The sequence below is a fragment of the Pogoniulus pusillus genome, chromosome 32 (assembly GCF_015220805.1).
Source record: "Pogoniulus pusillus isolate bPogPus1 chromosome 32, bPogPus1.pri, whole genome shotgun sequence".
Taxonomy (NCBI): domain Eukaryota; kingdom Metazoa; phylum Chordata; class Aves; order Piciformes; family Lybiidae; genus Pogoniulus; species Pogoniulus pusillus.
The window spans coordinates 845,373-873,268 of NC_087295.1; the positions used below are offsets into that span (position 1 = coordinate 845,373).

At 57.8% G+C, this 27,896-nt stretch overlaps 2 protein-coding genes across 3 annotated transcripts; both read right to left on the reverse strand.

Moving 5' to 3' along the window:
- Nucleotides 1-152: 152 nt before the first annotated feature.
- Nucleotides 153-24,204, reverse strand: TGM4 (transglutaminase 4). 2 transcript variants are annotated; one of them, XM_064169796.1, is made up of 15 exons: nucleotides 23,723-24,204; nucleotides 13,823-13,973; nucleotides 9,837-10,016; nucleotides 9,612-9,718; nucleotides 9,222-9,351; nucleotides 8,528-8,646; nucleotides 7,138-7,245; nucleotides 6,484-6,658; nucleotides 5,839-5,977; nucleotides 5,440-5,543; nucleotides 4,413-4,664; nucleotides 3,462-3,806; nucleotides 1,926-2,095; nucleotides 1,305-1,441; nucleotides 153-463 (listed from the first exon to the last, which is right to left on the reverse strand). In XM_064169796.1, the coding sequence occupies exons 2-15, from the start codon at nucleotides 13,836-13,838 to the stop codon at nucleotides 322-324; spliced, it is 2,124 nt and encodes a 707-aa protein (XP_064025866.1). In that variant the 5' UTR covers nucleotides 13,839-13,973; nucleotides 23,723-24,204; the 3' UTR covers nucleotides 153-321. The 2 variants fall into 2 exon arrangements, with proteins under 2 accessions (XP_064025866.1, XP_064025867.1); XM_064169797.1 differs by lacking the exon at nucleotides 13,823-13,973.
- TMEM42 (transmembrane protein 42) lies at nucleotides 23,256-27,668 on the reverse strand. Its single transcript, XM_064169613.1, has 3 exons — nucleotides 27,561-27,668; nucleotides 24,920-25,066; nucleotides 23,256-24,378 (listed from the first exon to the last, which is right to left on the reverse strand). Exons 1-3 carry the CDS (start codon nucleotides 27,666-27,668, stop codon nucleotides 24,241-24,243), a joined length of 393 nt encoding a protein of 130 aa, XP_064025683.1. The 3' UTR covers nucleotides 23,256-24,240.
- Between the last annotated feature and the right edge of the window lie 228 nt (nucleotides 27,669-27,896).

Consider the following 27,896-nt stretch of genomic DNA (forward strand, 5'->3'; position numbering starts at 1 on the left):
GTTTGACCACCCTCAGCACAAAAGTCTCCCTTCTGTCCGGTCTGGATCTCAGACCGAAGCCATCACTCCTCAGTCTGTCAGCAGAGGGCCTGCTCAGCAGCCTGTCTCCTCTGGAGCCCTCCCAGCCAGCAACGCCACAGCAGGCCCAGAGCTGATTGTGAGCATCTTTATTGAGTTGCAGTTCACTGCAATCAGCGCAGTGGGGCCCTGGACAGCAGCTTCTTTCCCTCGGCTCTGCTCGGAGAGTCCTGCCCAGCCAGCCAGGGGCCAGAAGAGCCTGAGTCCTGCAGTGGCGTTTCCCGAGCCTGCCAAGCACTGCTGCTACTCGAAGATGGTGATGGACTTCTCTGCCGAGATCCCTTTGACCTGGCTGCCGCTCAGCTTGGCCACGATTTTCTTCTCTCCTACCCTGCTTGGTTTGCAAATGATTTCAGACTTCATGATCCTGCCAGGCTGTAAATCCCTGAGGAGAGAAGAAACAGTCCCAGCCTGAGTTGTGCCTCCTGCTTGCCACTTGCAAAGCACTGCACTCCAAGAGCGAGCCTCTGCCTGTGTCTGGGGAGGGAACTGTCCCTCCTCCTGGCACCAGCATGCAGCACTTGCTGTGGCCCTGGGGACCTTCTGCAGCCTTGCCCCTCCTGCTTGAAACACTAAAGCACCCCAATAGTGGGGTCAGGTCTGGGCCACGCACTCCAGGAAGGACAGTAAGGTGCTGGAGCTTGTCCAGAGAAGAGCACCAAAGCTGGTGAGGAGCAGCTGCAGGCCCTGGGGAGTGTTTAGTCTGGGAAAAGGAAGCTGCTGAAAGAAGGTGATAGTGAAGGGGGGGGAGGCAGACTCTTGCTCTTGTCCTGTCTTCTTATGTGCCTCAAATTGCACCAGGGCAGGTTGAGGTTGGCCATTAGGGAACATTTCCTCCTCAATAAAGGGCTGTCAAGCCCTGGCACAGGCTGCACAGGGCAGTGGTGGAGTCACCACCCCTGGAGGGATTTCAAAGCCCTGTAGATGTGGTGCTGAGGGCCATGGGTTAGTGGTGGATGACCTTAAAGGTCTTTTTTAAGTCTACCCGGTTCTGGTTCAGCTCTGGAGGAAGGCCTCTGCCCAGGCTGCCCCAGCAGAGTTTGGCAGCACAACAGGAGCACAGGGAAAGCTCCTGCTGAGCACAGCAGCCCTTGCCCAGGTCCCTCTGTGGGATGGGCTGCACCCACCTGTGGCATGGCTTCAGAGACAGCTTGCACAGGGCCTTGTTACTCCAACCATGGGAGAACTAAAGCCATGCCCCTTCCCCACTGAGGTCACCTCCTTACCCCTGATCAAATGTTGTCATCTTAAACAGCCCCAAGCCCTCCACCATGAGCTTGCAGTTGTCCAGGGCCACGTTCAGCTTGTTCTTGAAGATGAAGGCACAGACGAAGTCCTCGTTCAGTTTGGCTCTTTCTGGCATCTGGCAGGGGAAAAGAGAGAAACAAACCCAAACGCTGGGGACTGGAGGGGTAATAGAGGTGCTGAAGCTGCTGTGTGTTTGCTCCTCCTCAGCAGTGTGGGGAGAGGCCTTTCCTCACATCCTTGCCACCCCCTCGCACCCCTGTGTGCTCTGCCCTGCTGCTGTGCTCCCAGCTTCCCTCTGCTTCCCTATCGAGTTTATCCTCCATGAGGCAGAGCTGTGGGATCTGAGCTGGACCCTGCCCAATTCCATCCCCATCCCACCTGCCCCTTTCAGATGGGGCAATACAAAAATAAACCCCTTCAGTTCCTGGCTCCTTTCCCCCTCCAGAGAGAAGCTGAGTAGCCAAGCAAAGTGCCAAGGACGGAGCACCCCAGGACTGCTCTGGACAGCCCCCCGGGAGTGCTCCCACCTCACCCCCAGTGCTGCTGTGGGAAGGGCTTTAAGCCTCCTGCCCCAGGAAGCGGTCTGGGAGCTGCCTCACCTGGATGGTGATGGGTGGGTAGTCGAATCTCTTCGTCTCCTCCTTGGTGAGTTTGTCATCCATCCCCTGCACCTCGGCAAAGGCAGTGACGTGGACCAGCACTTCGTCCTCCACTGCAGCCAGCGTGGCCATGTAGGTGTCAGGCATCACCCTCAGAGGGATCTGCTTCTCTGCAGGACATGAGCACAGCTCAGCACATGCCCAGCACATGGGCAACGAGGGCAGCTCTGCTAGCCCAGACTGAAGGCTGAGCCCACCCTGCTTTCAGCTAGGCCCAGGGGCCCTTTAGGGCTGTGTCCCTGCAGAGTGGGCAGACCCCACCAGCTGGGTGGTAACTGGGGCACACAGAGCCCACAGGAAGGGTGGCTGTGCCCACACCACCTTGCTAGGACAAGAGGAAACAGCCTCAAGTTGCACCAGAGAGCATGCAGGGAAGATGTCTTCTCTGTAAGGGGTGCAAAGGCCTGGCCCAGGCTGCCCAGGTGGAGTCACCATTCCTGGAGGGACCTGAAAGCCCTGCAGATGTGCTGCTGAGGGCCACGGCGTGGAGGTGGCTCTGCAGGGCTGGGTTAATGGTTGCTCTTGATGAGCTTGGAGGTCACTTACAACTAAACCCATTCTATGACTTCCCCACCAAGGCAAGCGCTGGCTTGGCCTCCCTTCAGCAGCCCCTTGTCCCCAGCTGCTCTGGCCGGGCACACTGCAGCCTCTGCCCCCTGGGATCCTCTGAGGCAACAGCAGTGGATTTCCTTTCACTGCACATTTCTCCTTAATTGCCTGGATAAACCTTGAGTGACCTGGAAAAGCCCCAGAGCGAGAAGTGCTGCAGCACGAACACTCCACAAAGCTTCCTGGCTTCTGGAAATCGCAAACCCGGCCTGTCCCTGGCTGCAAATGGATGCAGCTACCTTTGTCTCCTCCCCTGCTGCATTTTGACAGCCACAGTAGATGTGCAAAACCACTCAGCAATAGCCAGCAGCAAAGATTATTTGTCTGGGGAGAGTGACTCAGGCTTGGAATGTGCCAAGAGCTGTTAATTATTCATCACTCTTAGTCTCTTGTTTAGCACATTCCAGCCGCATTGCTGGGGACCAGAAATGCAGCTCAGGCTGCTCCAAGAGAGGCAACAAACAGCAACCAGCTCTGGGGATCCGCAGGCAGCAGTGGGGCTGAAGCCTGCTCGTGGGAGAGCTGGGAAGGTAACAGTGCCCAGCGTCCCCGCACGGACTAGCAGCGAGCACCAGCAGAGAGGCTGAGAGCTGCAGCCAGCTGCAGTGGCATCCTTGGTGCTTACAGCTCCTGCTCACTGAAGCCACAGCAGGGACAGGGCCTTTGTGCTCGAGCCCCTGCTGCGGTGGGATCCCAGGCCGCAGCTGGGACCCCCAGCTGCAGTACCAAGAGAGGGAGGGAGCAGGCAGGCGACTGCTGCTCCTTGTGCAGCCACGCTCTGAGCTACAGCAGAGCTGCAAGGAGCCAGCTCAGAGGAGAACTCCACAGCAAGCAGGCCCCAGAACAGAGCAAGCTTCCCACGCCTACCACATTGCCCTTCCAGCTTGATGGTCTCCTTGACGTATCCAAGGTTGCCCTCGATTTTCCCAGTGTAGGACTGCAGCTGGCAGGAGCCAGTGAGGTTGACAGTCCAGCTGCCAGGACTGGCGATCTTCACGGCGATGAGCAGCTCAAGGGGGTTGCCAGGGTAGAGAGGCTCTGTGTTGGTGATGCTGATCTGCAGCCCAGTCTTGGAGACTGTCTCCTGCAGCGGCTCAGGGCTGTCCTCCACGGGCACCACCTGCCCGGCAGCGTAGCGCGTGCGAGGGATCAGCATGGCAGGGCGGATGAAGGAGGAAGCCTTCTGCATGGAACTCCTTTCCTTCTCGGAGCCTGCAGAGACGAGAGGTGGGTAGCACCTGCAGCTCACTCTGCCCCTCGGTTAGGCTCCTGCTGCTGAGCACCTCAGCAGCCCCTCCTGGTCTACACTGTGGCTGCATCCAATTGCAGCATTTTGGACTGCCAGACACTTCAGAGGGTGGATGCTCTCTCATTTTTCATCCCCAGATTTTCCCAGTGCTCACTGGGAAGGGTTCAGCAGCCCAGCACAACACGGCTGGATCTAAGAACTGCGAGGGGGAATGGCAGTGGGGGAAGTTTCTCCCAGCTACGGTCTGGGGAATGGAAAGACAAAAAGCAGAACAAAGCAATGAAGCAATAGAGGTGGAGCGCTGGATGGTGACTCGGCCCAGCTGAGGCTGAGCACTGGGGTGGGCACTCGGCCCAGTGCCTTCTCTGCCCGCAGGCTGGCCCCCAAAGAGCAGCCTGTAGGTGTCACTGCGGGCACGAACATGCCCAGGAGCGGCTCTGCAGCCGTGCCAGGGCTTTGCTGCTGCAGCCGCCCTACGCTTCCCTTCCCGGAGAGAACAGGCCGTGGGGTGACCCACACGGGCAGAGGTGTCCCCTGTGGGCACCGCTGCGGAGCCTGGGGGCAGTCACCTTCCGGGTACTTGTACTCCAGGGTGATGTCCTCGCGCTTGTCCTGCCCCACGGCCTTGGTGCTGATGCGGACGCCGATGGCTCGCGTCTCGGTGCTCAGCTTGGTGATCTTCTGGCGCCCGTTGACCTCCCTGACCAGCCAGTACACCTGGTCCGCGTTCACCTCGGCGTAGACGAAGGTGCCATCGTAGGGCAGGTAGACGCTGCCGTCCCGCACGGCCTTCACCGGGCACGGCCCGCACTGGAAAATGCCTGCGGGGCACAGACCACGCCTTGGCTTCACCCAACGGCAGCCTCCCGGCGTTGTCCTGCCCTCACACCCGCCCAAGCAGCAATCTATGCCCAGCGTCGCTGAGCCCGGGTAGGAAGCAGACCTGCAAGTCAGCGAGGACCTCCAGCAGCATCCCCACGGACCCCGCAGCTGCGTGGGCTTCCCTGGGGGGGCCCCGTGTCTGGGAAGAGGTTTGCTCTGCTTCCCCTCACTTGAACGACTTTAAGATCTAGAAGCCATGGCTCAGGGATGGAGTCAGCTGAGCCCAGCCACCTGTGCTTGGGCTCCTGGCAATGCCTCGCTCCCCACACAGACTTCAGCATTCATCTTTCCTTTCCTGCCTCTCAACTGCCCACATCTGTGCGGGGAGGGTCTGGACAGTCACTGCCCTCGGGTACCGACCCACAGCCTCATGACTTCCTCAGGAAAGCTCCACAGAAAGCATCACCAGGGCCAGTTCGTAATACACACTGCTCGAGCCTGCACCTCCCCAAAGACATTAGAGAAAGCAGCTCTGGAACAATGTTCACATCCCCAAGCATCCTACCAAGCTGACTTTCTGCCTGCCAGGACATGTCCTTGCTCCTGCCCCAGGCTGAGCTGTCTGGAGTGAGCCCCCAGCTCGAGCATGGCACTGCCCAAGTGCAAGAAGAGGTGCAGGGGTCCCACGCTGTGCTGGCTGGGGCCGTGGCTTTCACAGGGCAAGTGCCTGTGTCCCCGGGGAGCTGTGGAGGAGCCTTTCTAGGCAGAGCCTACCTTGGCTCAGCTCCTGAGGGGTGGCATCGATGGTCTGCCAGCCGTCAAACCCTGCCGGCAGGTCGGCCCGCTTCATCCAGACATCGTTCCACACGTGGAAGTTCCTGTGCGGTGGGGAAGAAAAGAAGTGAGCAGGGACAGCCGGAGGAGTGGCGGTCTCCTGCCCGAGGCCTTAGGGAAGGGCAGGGTGAACAGGGCTTTGTGTGGAACCCGGGCGAAGCCCAGGCCTTCCCTCTCTCTACCAGCCTCTCCCTCTCTCCCGAGCCCCTCCTCTTTGCTCCCAGCCCCTCCCTCTCTGCCCCAGGCTCTCTCTCCCTCTCTCCCCCAGGCAGCGAACTCGAAGCAGCAGGGAAGCTCTCAGAGGTGGCAGGGGAGGGCAGAAGCACCCCGTGGCAGTACCAGACTGAGTCGAAGGACATGGAGTTCATCTTCTCGCCGTACTCGTTCAGGTAGACGTCCACGCGCAGGTTGTCGTCGGTGTCGTGTGCCGAGTTGAAGTTGGTGACGCAGCGCGCGGGGATGCCCAGGCAGCGCATGACTGCAGCACACAGGGCACAGCGTCACCTCCGGGCAGCAGCCCACCCGGAGGCCTCCAGCAGGCTGCCCAGGACCCTGTCCTCCACGGGCAGAGACTCCACAACCTCTCTGGGCAACCTGTGCCAGGGCTCCACCACCCTCACGGGGCAAAGAGCCTCCTGTGTCTCAGGCTGTCGCCATGCTCTCTGGGCCTGCTGCTGGCTGTCACTGGGAGAAGGCTGGCAGCAGGACCCGGGTTAGCAGCAGTGGGATTGTGAGCTCTGGGTGAGTGTCTGGACTCGATCTCCAAGGCCTCTTTGACCCTCACCAGTTCTGTAGCCTGCTGTCAGGTGTTTGCACACACTGGCAGGACCCCAGCAGCCCTTTTTCTGCCCCAGGCTGAGCAGTCTCAGCTCCCCGATCCCCTCCTTACCCCACAGCCCCTGCCAGCCCCGGCACTCAGAGCACGGTGGCTGGGCTCAGTGCCACTGGTCAGAGCACCAGAGAAGGGAGCAGGCCCCTGCTTACTGGTGGTGAGGACTCCTGCGAAGACCCAGCACTGCCCGAAGCAGACTGGCTTCTTGCTCTTGTAGAACTGCTGCAGGATGGCCACGCTGCCGATCCAGTCCATGGGGGAGGTGCCGCCGCTGTAGTTGCCCGACCAGTTCCCCAGCAGCACTCCGTCGTCATCGTTGGCATTAACCTGTGCCCGCACACGGGGGCGAAGGACAAAAACAGTGCATGAGGCTGGATGAACCCCTGGGGTCTCTGTCCATCCCGTGCTCCTGCAAGGGCAGCCAGCAAGGCTACTGGTGCTGGCTGGGAGCTCCCCTAGTTGGGTATCTAGGAGGAGATGGCAGTGCTGCTCAGGGCAGCCAAAAGGCACTCTGCATCCTGGAACCCCAGGGCTCCGAGAAGGGTCCCACCACAGAGGGCAGCTGCCCCCTGGAACACAGCCCTTTTGCTGGCCATGCCAGTGCAGGTGCCGAGGAAGGACAACCACCAGGACAACTGCAGGCTTTGGAGAGAGGAGATGCTGCATTTCACCCTCCCTTGTGGGCTCTGAAGGAAACCCTTTCAGATGCTCCCTGCAATGGTGTTCCAGGCCCCAGTGAAAGATGTACACGTCTGAAGGCAGAGGGAGAGCTGGAGAGGCAAAGCCCTTCCCCAGGAGAGGCATACCAAAGCAGACATGACTCTGGACACAGTCACAGGATCCCTTCTCTTGGCCAGCTTCAGTTCACTTTTGTCCAGCAGATACATACAGGCATCCAACATGTACTCCTCAAACTGTTTGTGAGAGAAAGTGGAGATCTCTTCATGTGCTGCTCTAAACCAACATTTGCTCAATCCCTACAAAGTCTGCTTAAGTTCTTGGAGCAACTTATCTGACTGCTCCTAGCTTCCACACTTCCTTTAGCATATTGGATTTTCAAGCCTGTGAGACTCCCTCAGGCTGCTGTGCCCAGGAAGGGCTAAAGACCTCTGAAGACAAAAGCCCATCTCGTGTGCCTTGCAAAGGCAGCTGGCACCAGCAGTCTTTACTGCTGTGAATACTGCACTCTCGTCACCCCCTGCAGCCCTGCCAGTTACTTGCAGGAGGAATGACGCAGGCACAAAACGAACCCCGGGGAAAAGGAGGCAGAGAGAGGCAGATTACTGCAGCAAAGGATTCCTAATTAGCAGCTGCTGATAAAGCTCCCCTGGTTCCAGGTCACAGAGATGTCAAACATCCGACCCGAGGACGCTTGACAGTATCAATAGCAATTCTCATTGCTTAACGGCAGAGCAAATATTAGGACAGGACCAGCCCTAGGGACAGTGCCCTTTGGCCCCTGCTGGAGGAGGCATCGGCACGAGCACCTGTGCCGGGCTACCTGTGCCCTGCAGCTTGAAACCACAGACACAAACCCAAACAGAGAGAGCAAACAGTCTGACATCTTTACGTGGGGAAGTCTGTCTGGAGAGGGAGAAGGATGCTCTGCTTGGGTGGCTGTGTGCTTCCCGCAAGGTGGAGTGACCCTGCTCTGGCACCCACCTCTTGTCTCCAGCCCGAGCCGGTTTGTCATTCCTCTCTGCTGGAGTTATCTGAGAGGCAGCCTGGGGGAACACCCTTCCTGCAAGCGTGGGCTGGTCGTGCCCTGCGCCCAGCTGAGGGCACCACTCAAACAATGGCAGCCCCTGCCAGTGGTTTTCCCCTACTTTCTCCCTACTGGTGGTGCAACAAGTAAATGATTTGATTCCTCTTTCCCCACCAGCCCTCTCCATGGCTCACAGCAACTGCTGTGCTGCATGGGAGCAGGAAAGAATCCTTATGGGAATTCTTCCAAGCAGAAATGCTCAATCCCCAGTTTCCACATCCTTTGCCAAGAGCCTCATCATCTGGCTAGAACTGTGCCATTAAACCCCACTCTCCAGCTGCAGCTGGGGAAAACGCCTCAGCAGGCAGAGGGCTCTAAGCAGGTGAGGCCTCCCAGTGAAGGTGGCAGGATTATCCCAGTGCTTGGAGCCCTGAGATGAGGGGGGAAGGGCAAAGGGGAGCAGTGCCACCACGGCCACAGCTGTGTCTTACCTGCCCAAAGTTCCAGGGTCTGCTGTAGATGCTGTTTGCAGAGCCAACGTAGATGGAGCCTGTATCATTGAGCACATACTCCTTCCTCTTCCCTTCATCCTCCAGGAAGACAACATCACCTGCAGCAGAAACCTCCTCAGGTTTGCACATGCAGGTGGAGAATCATACAGGTCCCTAGGAAAGCTAACCTGGGCCACTGGTAGCCAGCAGCATCCCCACCAAATCCTGAGCACACAGCACTCAGGGTTGTCTTCCCTGCTCTGGCAGCATTTCCTCTAAGGCTAACCTTTCCTTTCCTCCCGTAGGTCTGCTGCTGCAGGGCCACTGCCTGACTAGCTAAGAGCTTCCTGCTGCACAGACACTTCAGTGCACCAGGCAGACAACAGAGCAGGCCGGGGCACCAGTGCCAGCCAACACCACCTTTTTTTGGCCTGGTTACTCTTTTAATTTGGATTTTAAGCCAACTCAGCCCTCCTTGGGCTGGCAGAAAGGTGCAAGGAGAGGTGGAAGGAGATGCACTGGGGGCTGCCCAGCGAGGAGCTGGCTCACTGCTGTTGCCCAGCTTCCTGCTGTCTCCACAAGCATGCAGCTGGCAGTGCTTTAGGGGGCAAAAGCAAGGCGTGTGGGAAGGAGAGGAAGAACGGGAGGAAGAGCTCCCTCGGGCCAGGGTGGGCCCGGCTGCAGGAGCACTCACCTTCGCACCAGGGGTTGAAGAGCAGGTACACCTCGCTGTTCTCAGGCTGGAAAATGGTACTCCCAGTTTTCACATTCAGGATGTATTTTCCCACCGGGGCACTGGGTGAGCTGGTGACAGACAGCAGGCACTGGGGAAGCGACAAGGAGAGGTGTCATGATGGACCTGCCAGCACAGCCATGGATGAGCACAGTGCCACAGAACTGGCACAAGTGCTGAGGCTGGTGGCTGTGTGGGTCTGTGCAGGGAGCGAGGGGAAGCTGGGTGCTGCCCCCCCACCAATTGTAGAGCAAAGGAAAAGCAGGACAGGGAGATAAGGATTTGCTTTGTAGCTCCTGGTGGGCTTGGCATTAGTGCCATCCACGTGGGAGTGCTGCCCATGGGCTCTACCTCTTTGCCGCTTTTCTTGGTGACAGAGATTTTCCACCCGCTGACTTCTGACTCCCTGTTTGGCTTCAGTGACACCAGGGTCCCCCTGTTCTTCATTGGCTTCTCCCCTGGACACAAACACAACATGAGATGCAGGAGGCCTGTGTGGGCCTGCAATGCCCACACAGTGCCAGGCAGCAGGAAGAGGCTGGCAGCAGTCTCCTGCTTTGCCTGCCTGCCACTCACCGATGCCAAAGCGCACGGCCAGCTTGTCGGAGGCCTTCAGCTCCCTGCTGAAGCTGATCTGCAGCTGGAAGGGCATCCCTCGCCGCACCACCAGGTTCTTGATGTTGTAGGCATCTGTGTGGTGCTGGGGACCGTTCTTGCTCTTGAGGAAGTCGACCCCAGAGACCTTCAGGTCGGTCTCTGGAAAGCCATTGGCAGAAAGGGAGAAACAAAGGAAGACTGGCTGTAAATCGCTCCGGACAGACAGGCTCCTTCCCAGCGCGGCCCCGGGAGGCTGTGCAACACCCAAGTCTGCAGTGGTGCAGCACCACAGAGTAAAGCACAAAGAGCAGCACTGTACCACACTGCACTGGAGAGCAGAGCAATAAAACACAATAGGAAAGCATCTCAAAGGAAAGAAACGATGGGAAAGATTTAGAACAGAATAGACTTGCTTCAGCTCAGCTCATCAAGTCCCAGCAATGTCTAACTCCACTCTGGTTCTAAACCATGTCCCTTACCACTACATTTATGCATCTTTTAAACAGGGCAAGAGAGAAGATTCTGTCCTTTTGCTCTGCTCTCCTCAGACCCCACCTGGAGTCCTGTGTGCAGTTCTGGAGCCTCCAACCCAAGAAGGACATGGAACTATTTGCCTCCAGAGGAGGCCACCAAGATGCTCAAAGGGCTGCAGCAGCTCTGCTATGAGGACAGGCTGAGAGTGGCCTTCCAGTATCTGAAAGGGGCTACAGGAGGGCTGAGGAGGGACTATTGACAAGGTCTTGTGATGACAGGATGAGGAGGAATGGGTTTGAACTGGCAAAGGGGAGATTCAAACTGGATGTTAGGAAGAAGTTCTTGCAGTGAGGGTGGTGAGAGACTGGCACAGGCTGCCCAGGGAGGTTGTGGAGCACAGAATCAGCTGTTGCCGTTTCCAGTGTCTCTGGGATGCCAGTGCCCTAGGGAACCACAGAATCACAGGATGCTTAGGTTGGGAAAGTCTTTTAAGATCATAGAGTCCAACCATTAATCTCTTCCAAGACACTGAAGCTGCTTCTTTGTATTCCCCCCTGCTAAAATTAGTGCCAATTAACCTCACAACAGCCGTTAGCCTCTTACTCAAGTTGTGTATCTCTGCAAGGTAGTTTCCAAGGACTTGTTTCCTCCTACAACCTCATAGGAAGGTCTGGAACTAGGAACCAGCCATGCTGCACAGGTGCTGCTGGTCTGGGGAGGGTGCTAGATGTGAGGGGCAGAGCACTGTAAAGGACAGTATCTTACAAGGTAATAAACATCATTAATTAATGTAATATCATTTCTTTACAGCTTTGGACTGCAGCAGGAGCCCCTGCCAAGAGCCTCTCTGCCCCTCATTCCCAGCACAGCAGCAGGATTTGTCAGCCACAGCACTTACAGCTCCTGGGCTGCTCTCCTGCATCTCTGAAGAGGGCTGGCAAGAGCCTCGGCAGCTCCCTGCCCAGTGGCTTAGGGCTGCAGTGTGGGAGCAGAGCTCTGAGAGGCACAAGTCCGAGGTGTGCTTGAGCAAAGCTGGGGACGGGGATGGGGGACAGGGTCACAGTGCCAGGCTCAGGCAGGCTGCCCCAGCATGCCAGGACGTGGCTGAGCTGTGCTTCTTTGGTAGTGTCTAATCTGCCCTGTACCTGCCCACTAAATACCCTTCAACTCCAAGCCCGTGTGAACAGCAGGGAGTAACAATGCCTCCGAAGCAGCCGGCTCAGGAGTGATTCAGATGGAGCTGTGGGAGGGACCCACAACAAATCAGCTCAGGGCAGTTCAGAAATTAGCGAGTCAAAGGCATAATGGCTGAAGGGATTAATCCACCAAAGCTCCTGACAGATTCGCACGGTGCCAGGCAACCCTGCCAACCTGAGCATCAACAAGAGCCAGCCCTGGCCCCGAGGAGGCTGCAATCTGCTGGCAGCTGCTGTGGCATAAGATGCCGAAGCAGGGCCGGAGTTGGGGCAGGCTGCAATCAGTGGCACGCTCCCTACTGCAGCCTGTGCTGGGCAGCAGCTGCAGGCTCCAGCAGCCTGAACTCGGGCAGGCTCCTGCCTCCGCGCACCGCTCAGCAGCCACACAAACCGCACTTATCTTAATGACCCACGCTTATCGGGGGCACGGCAAGGCACAGAGCTGGAACTGGCCACCCCCTTTTGAGGGCAGATTGAACCTGCCTGTGGGCTCTGCCTGCTTGCTGCCTGCCACATGCTAACCTCAGGCTGAAGATCTGCAGAGCAGGATGTGGGTGTCAAAAAATCTGAGCTGGAATTGCTTAACTCCCCTGAAGAGGAGGGGGGAAGTGCATCTTCCTCAGCCTTAACACATCTCCAGCCACCAAGGCTACTCATCCTCGCTTCTCAACCGAGACCCTGGTGCCAGGCTGAGAAGCTACCAGAAAACAGCCCCGGAGACGGCAGAAGGCTCCAGGGGGATGAGGGAGCTGAAGGCATGGGACGGCTGTGGCACAGGGCTCTGGGCAATCTGCGCTTCGGGCACTCCTGAGGTAGGGACTGCACTTCCACTCCCTCTTCCTGGACATCAGTGATGCCGAGGATGCACAGCCTTAGAGTAAGCCCTGGCAGTGCAGAGCGTGGTGCCCAAGTCCTGTCCCGCACAGCAGCGCCTGTGCTGCACCCTCCTCCTGTGCAAACACCCCCCTGCCGCCCTGGGATCCGGCTGGCACCGCGTTCTGTGCCAACAAACGCTGCGGAGGGAGCCGGCAGCGTGCCCATCGTGACATCCAGGGGAGCCCGGCTGCAGCCTGCCCACCCTGGGTAGCCCCCACAGCCCATTTGTGGCTTCCTGCTCTGCCTCCTGCAGGCTGGGTGCAGGCGCTGGGTCTGCCAGCACAGCAATTAGCAGCCCGAGAATGGGACCACCCTGGGGCTGCAGGAGGCAGCCCTGGTTGCACTGGCTCCAGAGGCTGGCAGGAAGCAAACCCAGACCCACAAAGCTGTCAGCATTTTGCTTTTTTCCCCTGAGGAGAAATTTCAAGGCAGTGGGTTTGATTTTACCTCCTGTCACTTGTAGAGCTCTCCCCACACTAACCCCCTGGCTCCACTGCACTGCCACCTGCCTGGGCAGCCGTCCTGAGCTTCAAGAGCACAACGATCACCCAGCACAAACCCGAGGACACGGCAGCTTTGCACAGGAAAGGATCTGGGGTCGTTTCCCCAGGAGCATGAGGCAGGGGGCTAAAAATCTCCTCTGGAGCAGAGTGCTCATAGCATGCCTGGCTTCAGGTGGAGTAAGGCTGCTCCAGAGGGCAGGAGTGGGCAGACAACTGCAGCTTTGCATGAGAGCAGAACTTGTCCCCATCCCTGCCCAACTCCCAGGCAACCACTTTCACATCCTAGAGATGCGAGAACCCGTCCCAAAGACAGGAGATTCTACCCCAAAGATGCTGCTGCCTAAGGCTTCCTGAAGAAGTTCAGCTCATCCGCAGGAGAAGAGGAGGGGCTCAGAGCTGTAGCAGGGCACTCTTCCCCTCCTGATGGCTCTGGGCACCACTCAGCCCACATGCACAGCTGCCCCCCAGACTGCAGGGCTGGGACATGCCAGGGTTGGGCTGGCCCCAGAAGCACACAGAGGCTGTGGCTCAGCAGCTGCCACCCAAGTGCCACAGGATTTTCTGACACCCACGGGACAGAGCCCCAGCCCAAACACATCCCCTCTTCACTGATCCCGAAACTTCTGCCAGAGGGTACCAGGCATCACTGAGAGGCAACATCTCCACGATTAAGTAGTTCAGTAGAAAGAAGCTCCTTTTGCTCTATCACACAGCGAGTCCCCAGCAGCTGCACTTCTGTCCCACCACCTCTGACAGAGCAGCACTGGCACCGAAACCCCTTTCCCCAGGGTGCCACCCAGGGCAGCCAGAGGGGTGAGGAAAGCTCCAGCTCGGCTGGAGCCGTCAGGCACCCCGCAGGGAGCCCTGCCAAACCGCACACCTACCACAGGCTGCCGCATGAGCGCTAAACACTCACCCGCGGAGCTGCTCATGGCTCTCGGCGCTGCTGTGACCCAAGTGCCTGCGATGCCAGCGACTTCCAAGGCTCTGCTGCTTCCTTCCGAGTGTGGAGAAGGCAGGCAGAGCTGCCCTTTTTATCAGCAGCTGGCTCTGAGGTCAGCAGATCCCTGCCAAGGGGTGGTGGTTAAGAGAAAGGAAGTTCCCATGAAAAAAATGACTACAACTCCCTCTGCACATAGTCAGAGCCTGAAAAACAGCGAAACTTAAATCCCGCCTCAGAGGGCTGTGCATCACCAGGTGACAAGTGGGCAGCAGTCACCAGCTGGGTGAGTAACAGCAGCACAGCCATGCCCTGCCAACCAGCTCCCGGGCACTGCCCACCAGCACAGACCCTCTAGGAAGCAGAGCTCCCTGGCAGCGCTGGCCCAGCTCTCTTTGAAGCTAAGCAGGGGTTTGTCACCCTGCTGAGGCACAAGCACTGGAAGCTGGAGGCTAAAATCCATGTGTGTGGGTCAGAAAGCTCAAGGATGCTGGGCCTGGCTCCCTCCCTGTGGGGTCAGGCCGGTGCCAGGGGACATCAGCCAGCAGGAAAGAGGAGAACCAGGCCATGCCCAGCAGCAGCAAGAAGTGTGGTGGGGCAGGAGCAGCAGGTCTCTGCTCGGGAGGTGGCTGGATCCCATGTGTCCCAGGGCCACCCTGGCCTTGAGATGAGTGTACCTCACAGAGAAGGAGAGCTGCTGGGACACAGGACAACAGTGACATGGGCACAGGGGCCAGAAAGAGATAAACATGTCCTCAAATACCCAAAAATGAAGAGGTGTGGAAGAGGTCTCAGCCCCTCCAGTTCCTTCCTTTGAGGCAGCATCCCGGGGCCAGCCAGGCAGGGTGCAGCCTGCAAGGCTGACAGAAGCAAATGCAGGATGTTCCTGAGCAAGGGTGGAAGCCTTCAAAGGCACCGACCTGCCTCCATCAATCCAGGTCAGCAGCTATTTACTTTAGCACTGTCTCATCTGATGCTGAAAGAGTGGAGCAAGCGAGGTGCTGAAGGAGCAGATCCCACCCTTGCAGCATGTCCCTGCCTGCTGGCAGCGCACGCTGGGTGTCCCCAGAGCCTGACTGGCACAGCGAGGGCACAGAGGTCAGGACACCTCTATCATCTGGCAGGACACCTGCAGAAGACCTGACCCCCCAGCGACAGAGCATGGCTGAGCAGGCAGCAGCAGAGCACGTGTGGCAATGGCCTGTTCGCCCCTGGGAACAGCCACAACGCAGCTCAGCCCTCGGCGCTGCCGCCAGCCCGCGCTGCCTGCCCCCGGGTGCCAAAGCAACCTGGGACAGGAGCAGCAGCAGGAATGAAAGCACAGCTGCAGTGTGAGCACATCACGGCTCCTGCCAGCTGAACCCGTGGGGGGCATCCAGAGAATGGCTCAGCCTGGAAGGGATCTCAGAGCTCATCTGCTCCAACCTCCCCACCACGCCCAGGGACACCTCTCAGCTAGACTCAGATGCTCAAGGCCTCATCCAGCCTGGCCTGCAACACCCCCAGGCAGGAGGCAGCCACAGCCTCCCTGGGCAGCCTGTGCCAGAGTCTCACCACTCTCACACTCAAGAACTTCTTCCTCAGCTCCAGTCTGACCCTGCTGTGCCTCAGCTCCAAACCATTCCCCTTGGCCTGTCTCAGACACCCTGATGAAAAGTCCCTCTGCAGCCTCCCTGCAGGATCCCTTCAGGCACTGGCAGGCAGCTCTAAGGTCCCCACAGAGCCTTCTCTGCAGGCTGCACACCCCCAGCTCCCTCAGCCTGTCCTCAGAGCAGAGCTGCTCCAGCCCTCCTCTGGACTCCCTCCAGCAGCTCTGTGTCCTGTCTATGCTGGGCACCTCAGAACTGGAGGCAGGATTGGAAGTGAGGTCTCAGCAGAGCAGAGCCAAAGGGCACAATCCCCTCTCTTGCCCTGCCCACACTCCTCTGGCTGCAGCCCAGCACAAAAACTGCAGGCTCACAGTGAGCTTCTCATCAATCAACAGCTCCAAGTTTCCTTCTTCAGAGCTGCCATCTAGTTGCAGCGCCAGAGGACCCACCTCAGCTGAACTCAGAGGCAGTAGTTTCCTACTCCAGCCTCCAGTGTCTAAGTGAACAGCTGGGCTGGAGGCAGCAGGGTGCTGAGACAGGAGTCCTGCAGCAAAGCAACCGAACGGTGCAGGCAGGGGCTGCTGCTGACACTGCTCCTGCAGAAATGCCTCAGGTGTGTGCGAGGGGCAGTGGTGCCCACAGGGCACTGGGGACAGTCACACTTCCAGTCCCGTAGGGTTTTGCAAAGACTGATTTCGACAGCATGTGTGACCTGACCCTCACTTTGAACCTCGGAGCTGGAGGACAGATTGCAGAAGTGGGTGTGAGCTCTGCCCTGCCATGAACCTCCTCCAGCTCGGGAGGTGGTGACCCTTCGGTGTCTGCAGCAGCTCTGCTTTGCTTGGTCCTTTGTGCAGCGGCAGCTCCTGCCTGCTCCCATTGTCTTTCTGCATGCGCTGGTAGCAGCTCAATCCGAAGATATTAAACCTGGCATGCGGCACAGTACTGCTGCGGCGGCTCCCTCCCCGGCTCGTACGAGCTTGCCCTGCCGGCAAAGGCTACTGAACTGTAATGCCCTCGGAGGCAGCTCCCGGCAGGACCCGAGGAGAGTCACACTGCGGGATGGTTTCGGCTTGGTTCACGCTGTCGCCAGGGGGGCTCTGGCCCTCCTACAGGCAAAGCTCCTTCTGGTCTTTGCTGGTCAGAGTGGCTGCCTGTGGCTTTCTGCTTCCTCCTTGGACAGGCTATGAAAACCACCAGCCCTTTGGCAGCTCTGCCCCCCAGACAGTTCCAACGGTTAGCCACTTTCTCTGTCACATAGGGGCAGCCTCTAACGAACAGAAGCAGAGGAGATCTTCCTCACAGGAAATCCCCAGCTGATTACCAATAACCTCAGAGACTCACTTGCCAGCTTGCAAAATCAGACACCAGAGGCTATCAGCCTTATCTGCACCTGCCTGCTGCAAGCTAAGTCACCTTGCTAGCTGACATCAGAAGGCAACCAAAGGCACGCAAACAAATCACATTCCCCAGCAGCTGCTCCCCTGTTTACAAGCTTGCCCTGTGTCTCAGCTTTCGTTTATTTTGCATATCAAAAATGACAGGAACAGGTCACACTTCCAGATCATGCCCACAGGTAGCCATGCTGAGGAGGAAGGCCATGGAGGCCAACCCAGTCCTTGGCTTGAGGCTTTGATTCCCTCACACCCCCACGTCTGGCTACGGGGCTTTGCTTTCCCAACAGCAGTGTCCCAAGGTGCAACTTCCACAACCATCTGAGGCTTCAGGAGTTGCTTCTGTTCACTTTCTTTACTTTCTAGGCCAAGGCAGAGCAACACTCAAAACAGATCCACAGCAGGTTGTAAGCCCACGCTGGGGTCCCGAGGGGCACCACAGGGAGGTGGCTCCCACTAAGCACAGCAGGATGGCTCCCATGGGTGCTGTCTGTCCTGTGCTGAGTCTCTCCTGAATCACACCCTTGGGGAGACAAAAAAGGAAGAACTGCAGAGATGGAGAGCAGCCAAGGATCTGGTCCATCTATTTTGAGCTGGACCCTCCTCGAGCTGCTACGCTGGTCTCCCACTCACCATTTGATTCAGCTTGCACCTCACCCACCTGGAATTTCTATTAGCAAGACCCATCCCATCCACGTAAGGATCCTGACATGCTGCTGCTGCTGCAAGGGGTGGTGGCCTGCAGAGCAGCCACAGGCCCTGACAGTGGCCTGGCACCATGGCCCGAGGGCATCCCATGCTCCCAGCAGGCAGATTCTCTTCTAACCTTGCATGAGCTAACTTGTGGCAGACAGTCGGACGTCAAGGGTTGATGCAAGATGGCCAAGCCCAGGTCTTAACTGATTCTAAGTCATCTGGCCCCAGCTACCTGGGCAGGAGGTTTCTGGCAGGCAAATACCAGAGGAGCGATTGGTGCCAACAGAGCTATTACAGAAACCCCACCACGGACTGCTAGAGAGGAGGCCTGGACCTTGAGCCAGGGATACAAGCGATTAGCCTTGGGCATCTGCCTCCAGAGGGAATGAAAACCCTGCCACTGCCAGCCAGCACCACTGGGAGCCTGCTATGGGGAAGGCAGAGACAGGTGACCTTTGCAGGTCCCTTCCAACCCAGGCCATTCTATGATAAAACAAAGACCATAACTACCCAAATGCAGGCTTACAGGTGCTCAGGCAAAATGCTCTCGGGTAGCACTTTCCCTGTCCTGAAGGAGCAGTCACCATGAGAAAGAGAGATTTCAGGCCAGGCCACCTTGTAAAGCTACAGAGCTGCTTTAACAGCAACCCACAAGGTTAAGTCTTTCCAGTTCATTTTGCAGCATCTCCCTTCCCCTTCCCTGGCTGAGATGCAAGGAGCAAAATTACAGCCTCGATCCAGACACAGAGAGCAAGCAAGAGTGGAGGCTGAACCTGGGAGTTCAGCTCTACAGCTGCCTGGCCCTCAGCCTTGGTCCAGCTGAGCCAGAGTGAGCGGCAGAAGCAGCCTGCTCCGGTGCTGAAACCACTGCCTTAGCGTTGGACCAGCACGACCCAGGGTAAGGCACTTCTGCTTCTCTGCTAAACACTTCTCTCCAGAGTTTGGTGCAAGAAACCACAGAAGAGATTTCCATCATGTCACTTCTCCCAGACAGCAGCTGGGGTTTGCTTTTTGTTTTAACAGAGTCGCTCCTGTTTGAAGCCAAGGAAGCTGCCAGGCTGTGGGTGCCTGTGGGCAGGAGCTCCTGCCCGTGTGATGTGCTGTAGGAGGATGGAGCTGCTCTGGCTCTGAAGCTGGCTGGCTTCCCTTCCAGCCCCATCCTCGTGGCACACAGTCCACAACTACTCCAGCTGATTTCCTCCCATGCACCTTACAGTCTTCTCAACCCATTAAACCCACAACCCTTTTCCCCACGCCGAATGGTTCTGGCCTGCTACCTTGCTCCTTATCACACCTTTGTCCCACCTCATCCAGAGACCTGAGAGGGGCAGGAGACCCTTCTAGCACTGTATGCTTGGAAAGGGTCCAAACCAGAGCGGGTGCAGTTAGTCCATGGCCGTACCCACCCTACTGCCACTCACCCATGAACTAGCTTCAAGTGTGCATGTATGACCACACTGACTGATTGCAGTGTGGACACACATCCACAGCCTACACCTACAGCAAACAATATGAAAAGCTACGAGGAAAAATCAGCCTAAAGAGGGCTGCAAAAATAAATGGTAAGGGCAGGGAAATCAATAGTGCAAATATTGAGACAGGGATAAAATAGTTTATCCATACACGAATGCCAGCTTCAGAGAACAAGGCAAACGCTGACAGAAACCCTTCCCACCTACAGGATATGTGTTTGGTTGCACATGGCAGTTAGAGAAAACAGAAACTTGCATGCCAGTGTCTTCATATAACATTTCTCTCTGCTGGGGTGGTGTTGCAGCTTCTCCCCCCTGCTTGGGTGGGTGTGGGTGTCTATACACACAGAGGTGTACACAGTCTCCGGACTACAGGTCAGAAGCCACATCCCCACCAGCCTCTGCAGCAGGAAGGGAGAACCCTCCTAGACCAGGAAGGTTTGCAAGAAGAAGCTGGTCCCACATGGTGCTGTATGGGAGCAGACCCAAAACACGATGGGTGCAAAGGCTTTGGCCCAGTCCTGGGCATGTGGCTGTTCTGTGTGGTGGACTCCTTGGTATGCTGGCACTAAGGGCAGGGATGCCTGCCTCTCTGCCTGAAAAACAACCAGGCCAGCACACCCCTGCTCACTCCTCTTTGCAGCATGCAGGCCAGTGTCCTTCACAGCATCATGAGGTGCTCTCACCTTCGTGGGCAGCTGCAGTAGCTCCATGCCCAATAGAGTCTCTCAGGAAGCACTTTTGAGCAGCACTGGTCCCTGGCAAAGCCATGTCTGTGAGGTGCTAACTCAGGAGTGTCGTTCAAAATACCTCCTCTCTGGATGAGGAAACAGCTGCTTGGCAGCGGGAGATGGAATCTGTGGAATCTGTGATGCCTCTTCCCTGGGACACTGCTCAGCAGTGCCTTAACTTAGTGAAAGCAACTGGGTGCGAGGCCCTGGCTGGCATTCAGACACGCAGGCAGGCAGCAGGTCACGGTGCCAAGCAGAGCTGTTTGGCTCTTATCTCTCCAAAACCAGAGAGGCTCCACCTGTGTCAGGGAAGGAGGCAAGCTGCTCGTGCAGCCATGCCCCAGCCCTGACTCCCACAGCTGGCATGAAACTGCAGCTCTGAGCCAAGCAAGACCGGAGGGTTCAACACCTACGTGCCTCTTCCACCAGCCACCTCATACCCACCACCACTCTTCTCCAGCCCTTCTCTCGCCCACTTCTCGCCATGGCTCTGTCCCTGCGGGGTGCAGTGGAGCCTCGGTGGCAGGAAGCTCAGACAGGACTGAGCAGGCTGTGCATCACCTTCCCCCGGCAAAACGGGAGCAGGAGGCCCCACCCAGGCGCTCCGCCAGCAGCTCAAGGACAGCAGTAGCCCCGGGAGCCGCTTAGGAGCCTTGGTAATGAGCACAGCCACCCACAGCCACTCTTCCTCAAACCTCGAGGGAAGAAAGTGGCAGTGGTAGAATTGTTTTGGTTGGAAGAGCTCTTTAAGCTGATCCAGCCCAAGCGCTCAGCCAGCACTGCCAGGGCACTGCAGGGCCCTCAGCACCACATCCACACAGCTTTTCAACTCCTCCTTCCACTCTCCTCCACAGCCTCTTCCCGGGCTCAACGACCCTTTCAGCAAAGGTTTCTAACTTGTGTCCAACCTAAACTTCCCCTGGCACACCTTGAGGCCATTCTCTCTTGTCCTGTTGCTCATCACTTGGGAGACGAGACCAACCCCACCTTGTGACAACCCCTTTCAGGTCGCCGTAGAGAGTGAGCAGATCTCCCCTGAGCCTCCTTGTCTGCACACTAGACAGCCTCAGTGCCCTCAGAAGGGGAGCTGCTCTTTAGACCCCTTACCCCCTTCACTGCCCTCTTTGGACACTGTCCAGCACCTCGGTGTCCTTCGTGTGGTGAAGGAGCCCAAAAGTGAAGACAGTACATGAGGTGCAGCCTCACCAGTGCCGCGTACCAAGGCACAACCACCTCACATTTTTCCTGCAGCTCCCAAGGTCACAGACAGCTCTGCTCTTCTGGAGCACTGAGCCACCACTCTTTCCTTCTTTAAGAACATGCCACTGTGTGTAGTACTTCAGTGGAGCTAGGAGCACTTCTGTTCCCCTTGCAGTGTGATCAGCATTTAAGGTCTCTTGAAGGATCAGCACAGGGCACTGAACCAGATATTGTGGAGGTCTGCAGCACACCAAACTCAGCAGAGCAATCCACACTGATCTTATTTATCACATCCACTTCTTATCAGCTGGGCAGAGTGCCCTTCCACTTGTTTTGGTACATGCCTGACTGAGATGCTGTACAAACCTTCCGAGTCTGGCTGGCTCCTCGTCAGCCACAATGGGCACATTTCCCAGCTTCTCACTTCCTTATCAGTCAAACTATGGCTTAAGGGTCAGCTGCAACTATCATTTCCTTTGCCTTAGTTCCTTGTGAAGGTGTACAGGGCATTCATTATTTACCTTAGAATACAATACTCTGGGGCCTTGTTTGTACAATAGATTTTTCATACGCTTCCCACCATTAGCTGAAGAATGACTTCAGTTTCCAGGAGCAACCTTGTGAGCCCTGCTGCTAAGCAGGACACGCTTCTGCTGGTTAAAGCACCACAGAGCAGAGCCCTGCGTGAGGAAAATCTCATCAACAAGAGGCTGAAAAAACAGGGCTGTGCTTGACAATGAGGAGAAGGTGCAGGGGAGACTCACTGCAGCCAGCTCCTGGGAGGTGTGTGAACAGAAGCACTGTTTTGCGGCAATCCCAGCGCAAGTGTGTACCCAGGGCTCTTCTCTGGAAACACCTCTCAGCTCAGGTGTGCAAAGCTTCCATGCAAGCACATCATTTACTTCCTGCAGAAGGGTAATTCACCTTCTGCCCTGACAAACAAAGCTTATACAGTTGGCACAATCTTTAGCCACCTTACCAGGTCAGCCACATAGGAGCTGTTTGCTCTTCAAGCTCTGCTGGCTGGTTATTCTCACGTGGCTTTTGTGCGAGTGGGCATGGTCTGAAGTACCTTCAAGTGCCACATTTCAGCCACCGAGCTTTGGACGGTGTTTTCATTCTCAAACTGCCTGCTCCTCTGGCTAAGATCACCTCCAGCCACACACCAACCCCCCACCAGAAGTGCACTGCTTCGACACATGGCAACTGCACCCTTCCCCGCAGCCCTGGCCCCACTGCCAACCAACATGGGCACACGTGGACCAAACCCTGAGTGCATAAAGGAGAGGGACTCTGACACAGAATGCACCCTGCTGGGCAACCTTCCCATTCCACAGGAACTGAAGGAAAAATGCATTCCCACTCCCACCCTGCAGGATGTACAACAGCTTCTACAGTCCTAGTGCACAGCCTTCCGCCTTCGGAGCGGGCACCACCAAGGCAAATGCTGCCCACACTTCCTGCACACCTGCAGACGTCTGCTAGACCTTGCCCTGCAGTGACAGCTGTAACAAAGAGGTGACTGGAGACAGCCCATGCTCAAAAACACTTTGCAAAAGCTTTGGCAGGAGGAGGGGAGTGCAGCTCAGCCCAGAGAATCTGGCTCTTGCCCTGCTGTTGGCATGAAGGTGCTGGCCACAGCTGAGAGCTAACAGCACGGGCAAAGCAGGCGGGCTGGCAGCCACCACCACCTCCAAGGCCTCTGAGGCCTTGATGTGCTTACAAAGGCACAGCTCTTGGCTGTTCTCTCCACAGACCTGCCAGGGGTGTGGGGTCACTGTGTCAGTGCCCAGCTTCCCAGGGGGCCAGACACATCCCACTGCTGTCAGCCGAGGAGCTCCCCAGCTGCAAAGCCCACGCAGCTAAGGAGCAAAGGCACTCAGTGCCCTCTGCCCTCTTCCCCACCACATGTAGCTCCTCTTTGGAGGGGAAGCCTTGGGACTGCACTGAGGGGAGAAGCTGCCAGATGTGATGACCTACACAGCTCCTGGCCCCTCTTCATCCCTCTGGTAGGAAGAAGGCGGCACAAGCCCAGTGGCATTTCCACCCTCAAGCCTATTTCTGCATCCTGCAGGACACAGTGCAGAGCTGCCAGTCTGGATAAAGCTGACAGGTTCTGATAGGAAGGCTCACAGAAACAAGTCCTTAGGTTCTCTGCACATGCCACAGTCCTTACTCACCCTCTGTGGTCACAAGACAGAGACAGCTCGGCAAGCCCAGAGCAAACAGGTGATACCACCAGCATGATGCACACACTTGTAGGCATTTCTCCATTGGGACTGTGACCCAAAAATTTCCAAGCAAAACAGGAGGTGTGGGCAAAGAAGTCAACACCTGAAAATGATTATTTATGACACATCCACTCTGTCGACACCTGATCTGTTCGATTACCTCACACCAACAGCAATCAGCATCACCCAGAGGTATAAACTCTTGAGAGCTCTGAGAAATGCCATTTCACCAGACATGAAAGCAAACAGCAGCTCAGCTGGGGAGGGGGGAACGTGTTGAACAAGGACACTCCTAGTGCCAGCAGCTGGCTCCTCATATGGAGCTGCTGTACGGTCCCAAAGCCACAGTGTGACCTACAGCCAGCAGGAACAGTGAGCAAAACCCCAGCCTGGCTAAGAGTTGAAAGGAAAGAGCAGTAACCTTACAGGGGGGCACATGTCAGAAAGGGTGAGTGGAAACTGCAGGTGTCAGACACCAGTGGCAAGTTAAAAGGAGCATGGGACTGACAGGGAAAGGAAGCAGGGAAAGGGGAGGCAATCAGGAAAAGGCTCCACAGACTTACAGGCAATGGTAGGCAGCATCTCAAGAGGCAGAGGGGAAAGTGAGGAAGAGCAGAGCAGAAGTATCATCTGCCTTCAGTGTCTGCTTCTGACTGCTTTTCTGCACTGGGACAGGTCCCACTATGGCAAAGTCCTGGTGCACAGGCACCTGTCACAACCACCACGTCTGCTTCCAGCCTTCCCCAGACTGGGCCAGCTTCGCAGCCGCAGGGCGTGAAGAGGAGGAGCGAGCTGAGAAGCCTCCGTGCCCAGCTTCCAACGCAGCAGCCGGGAGCAGCGCAGGGCCACTGTGCTGGTCGGGAGCTTGGCAGGCGAGCAGGGGCCATGGGGTCCGCGGCTGAGGACGGTGAGGGCGGTCAGGAGGCAGGCGGCTGCGGGCGGTGGAGCGCGGCGGTGGCCATCACCCCTCCGTGCCGGGCGGCCGCGGCCATCACTCCTCCTTGCCGGGCGGCCGCGGCCATCACTCCTCCTTGCCGGGCGGCCGCGGCCATCACTCCTCCGTGCCGGGCGGCCGCGGCCATCACTCCTCCTTGCCGGGCGGCCGCGCCGGCCTCGGGGCGGCTGTCTGCAGCAGCAGGAGCCCGCAGAGCGTCAGGGCGAGGCCGACCCACCACAGCGGCGTCCATGTCTCCCCGAACAGACACCTGCCCAGGACAGCCTGAGGGAAGAGACAAGAGACAAGAGTTGGGCTGCTCTGCACTGCCACAACCAGGAGCGCTTCTGCTGGCTACGGTCTCCTCTCAGGCAGCTGTCAGACAGCAACAAGGCATGTCTGCCTCTGTCTGCCTTTTGTGCCCAGCAACGCCAGCCATGCTAGGAACCACAGAGTCAGTCAGGGTTGGAAGGGACCACAAGGATCAGCCAGTTCCAACCCCCCTGCTATGGGCAGGGACACCTCGCACTAGATCAGGCTGGCCAGAGCCTCATCCAGCCTGGCCTTAAACACTTCCACGGATGAGGCTTCCACCATCTCCCCAGGCAACCCTTCCAGGGTCTCACCATCCTCCTGCTGAAGAACTTTTTCCTAAGGTCCAGTCTGAACCTCCCCATTTCTGGCTCTGTTCCACTCCCCCCAGTCCTATCACTGCTATCTCCTATCACTAAGAGAAGAGCTATGACCAGCCACATCCAGCATGGACATTCCTGCATCCCTCTGCTGCTCCCTCCAGGCTTCAGTGCCCAGGGAAGGGACTACTCACGGAGGAGATGAAGTTGGAGGCTGTGGCTGTCACAGAGGCAGCAGCTGAGGAGGAGGAGAGCCGCAGGGCCTTGGCAAAGACCGTCCACATCACTGCGTTGCAGGCCAGCACCAAGGCGACGCCACCGGCACGGAGCAGCACGGGAACCTGCAGCAGGGAAGGAAGAACCCAGGGACATTCACCAACCACTCAGGCATGGGCACTTGGGAGCAAGATCTGGGCAACCTCATCAGGGCACTGGGCTAGATGACCCCTCCAACACAGCCCATTCAATGGCTCTAGGTACACGAACCTCCCTTCAGGCAGTTGTAGACAGGTGGGGTTGGGCTCTGCTGCCAGGCACCCAGCAACAGAAGAAGGGGACACAGCCTTAAGCTGTGCCAGGGCAGGTCTAGGCTGGATGTGAGGAGGAAGTTGTTGTCAGAGAGAGTGATTGGCATTGGAATGGGCTGCCCAGGGAGGTGGTGGAGTCACTGTGGCTGGGTGTTGAAGCCAAGCCTGGCTGGGGCACTTAGTGCCATGGTCTGGTTGATTGGCCAGGGCTGGGTGCTAGGTTGGACTGGATGAGATTGGAGCTCTCTTCCAACCTGGCTGATTCTATGATTGGTGAAACAAAGCTACTTTCCACCATCACAGCAGCTATGCTCTCTTCAAAACTGACCCTGAACCCCCAGGCTCTTCTCTTGACCTACTGCAGAGCTAGGGAAACGTGCCACATCATGCTCTCCAGGTTGCATCTGCCAGAAAACCTCTGGAGGGCCTTCCAGGGAAAGGTCAAGTCACTGTGTGGCATGGGCAGAGGAATGGTCACAGCAATGGCATGCAGAGATAGGAACATCTCCAGGTATTCCCTACCAGGAAGGAGGGAGGTGTAAATTCCTCCCCTGTCAAGGGCTCAGCCAAGCCAGCCCAGTGAGTCAAGGATTAGTGTTCTGATTGCTTTTCTAAGAGCAGATTAATCTCAGTGTACATTTCAGATAATCCAGAATTGCTCCCGAAGTGGAAGAAGTAATTTTAGATGAAGTTTGGCAGGGGAGAGGGGAAAGGACAACATTTGTTCAAATGACGTTCCCCCTCCTGGGCAGGCTGCTCTCAGGCTGGGCCATCACACGTGTCCTGGCCAGGAACTCCCTGCTGCCCCCGAGCATCCTGCTGCCTGCTTTGTAACCTCTGAGAAGCATCACCATACTCAGCGTCCCCGCTGCAGGAGTGATGCCTGCTGCCATGCTTGCTCTCACATCTCTGCAGCTCTTCCTCAAGCACATAACTGCTCCAGCTGCTGTGTCCTGTCTGCAGGCGTACTGGCAAACCCTGAGCTTTGAGTCTCTAACCATAACAATAATCACAAGACAACTTCCTTTGTCCTGACACAGGGTGGATGTTCTCAGATCTAGTTTCTCTTGAGGGTTCTCCTCTGCATTTCACCATGTAACTCCCCTGCCCTACACCTCATCAGTCTCCAGAAGCTGTTCCTACCACCTGCGCATGCTGCCTGCTCAGCATCTCCCCACGCACCTCGGGCACATCTCCACCCCCGCCGTGCCTGTGTGAGAGAGCTCACTGCTGCAGGCCAGGACCTCCTCTTTTGGAGGTGAAGGGCCAGCAGCCTTATGCAAACCGCACAGCAAGGTCTGAGCAACACCACCGAGACAAAGACTGTCGCAAGAGAGAACTCAGCACCGGAGCAGCACAATGGAGACCAACTGCTCTGATCAGCGGCAGACAAGCAGCGCCAGGGAGGGAGAAGGGGAGAGCTGCTAGCAGGACAGCAGTCCCGGCCCAAGCCTCTGATGCTCAAGGACACTAACACCCTTCTTTCAAAGTAAACCGGACAGCGTTCTGCCGAGACCCGACCCCCGCCTGCTGTGTCCCGCTCTGAAGTCCACACACACGGACCTGCCGGATTTGGCCCAGAGGAGAACACAGAAGTCATGGGAAAGCTGCAACATCTCTGCCGAGTGGACAGGCTGAGAACTGAGGGGGTTCAGGCTGGGAAAGAAGGCTCCAGGGGGCCCTTCTAGCAGCTGTTCAGTACTTAAAGGGGGAAATGCAGAGAGCCCTTTAAGCCAGGACAGCGCGAAGGTCTTAAAGCAAAAGGGGCGACTGAGCCCAGCAGACATTAGTTGGCTGCACCGAGGCCGGGGGGACACCGTCCCAGGTTTCCCACAGAGGTGGCAGAAGCTCCATCCCTGAAAATATCCCAGCCGAGGCTGGACAGGGATCCGAGCAACTCGATCCAGCCGACTGCAGGAGGGGTGGACTGGACGACTCCTAAGGTCCCTCCGACCCCTATGAAAGCACTGGCGATGGGCGCGCAGCGGCGGCGCGGGGCTGGAGGGCTGCCACAGCAGGCTGGCTCCCTCCGCCGGGCCCGGCCTGCCCCAGCCCTGCCCGGCCTGCCCCAGCCCTGCCCGGCCTGCCCCAGCCCTGCCCGCTCCTTACATCTGCACCGCGCATTACTCAGCCGCGCAGCTCCGGGGCCAGGCGCCCTCCGCTGAGTCAGCGCTCCGCCGGGAAGCACCAGGCCTAGTTCCTTCTTCCCCCCGAGGCCGAGCCGTGCCGGGGAAGCCCGCGGGCAGCGCACACACGGGCGGCACCCGCACGGCGCCGGCTTCCCGCGCCCGCTCCCCTCCTCCCTTACCCAGCCATCGGCCGCCGCTCCGCCCAGCGCCAGCTTCGCCGCGGCCGCCGCCGCCGCGCCCAGCAGCCCCGAGGCCGCCGCCGCCGCCGCCCCGCCGGCCGCCAGCATGGCGACCCCTCCGGCCCTCCCGCCCCCAGAGCGCCTTCCGGCCGGCGGCCCGGAAGGGGACAGCGCGGAGAGCGGCGCGGAAAGAGGCCCGGAAGGGGACAGCGCGGAGAGCGGCGCGGAAAGAGGCCCGGAAGGGGACAGCGCGGAGAGCGGCGCGGAAAGAGGCCCGGAAGGGGACAGCGCGGGCGGGCGGTGCGGAGAGCGGCGCGGAAGGGGACAGCGCGGAGA

Excerpts from the sequence above, each read along its gene's own strand:
- TGM4 (XM_064169796.1), bottom strand. Across the intron at positions 7,246-8,527 it reads GACCCTGGAACTTTGGGCAG|TTTGAGGAGTACATGTTGGA; the intron begins GTAAGACACAGC and ends TCTCACAAACAG. Across the intron at positions 4,665-5,439 it reads CCCTCAGGAGCTGAGCCAAG|GCATTTTCCAGTGCGGGCCG; the intron begins GTAGGCTCTGCC and ends TGTGCCCCGCAG.
- TMEM42 (XM_064169613.1), bottom strand. The coding sequence starts at position 27,668 with ATGCTGGCGGCCGGCGGGGCGGCGGCGGCGGCGGCCTCGGGGCTGCTG. Across the intron at positions 25,067-27,560 it reads GAGCGGCGGCCGATGGCTGG|GTTCCCGTGCTGCTCCGTGC; the intron begins GTAAGGGAGGAG and ends TCCCTGCTGCAG. Across the intron at positions 24,379-24,919 it reads CCTCCAACTTCATCTCCTCC|GCTGTCCTGGGCAGGTGTCT; the intron begins GTGAGTAGTCCC and ends CTCTTCCCTCAG.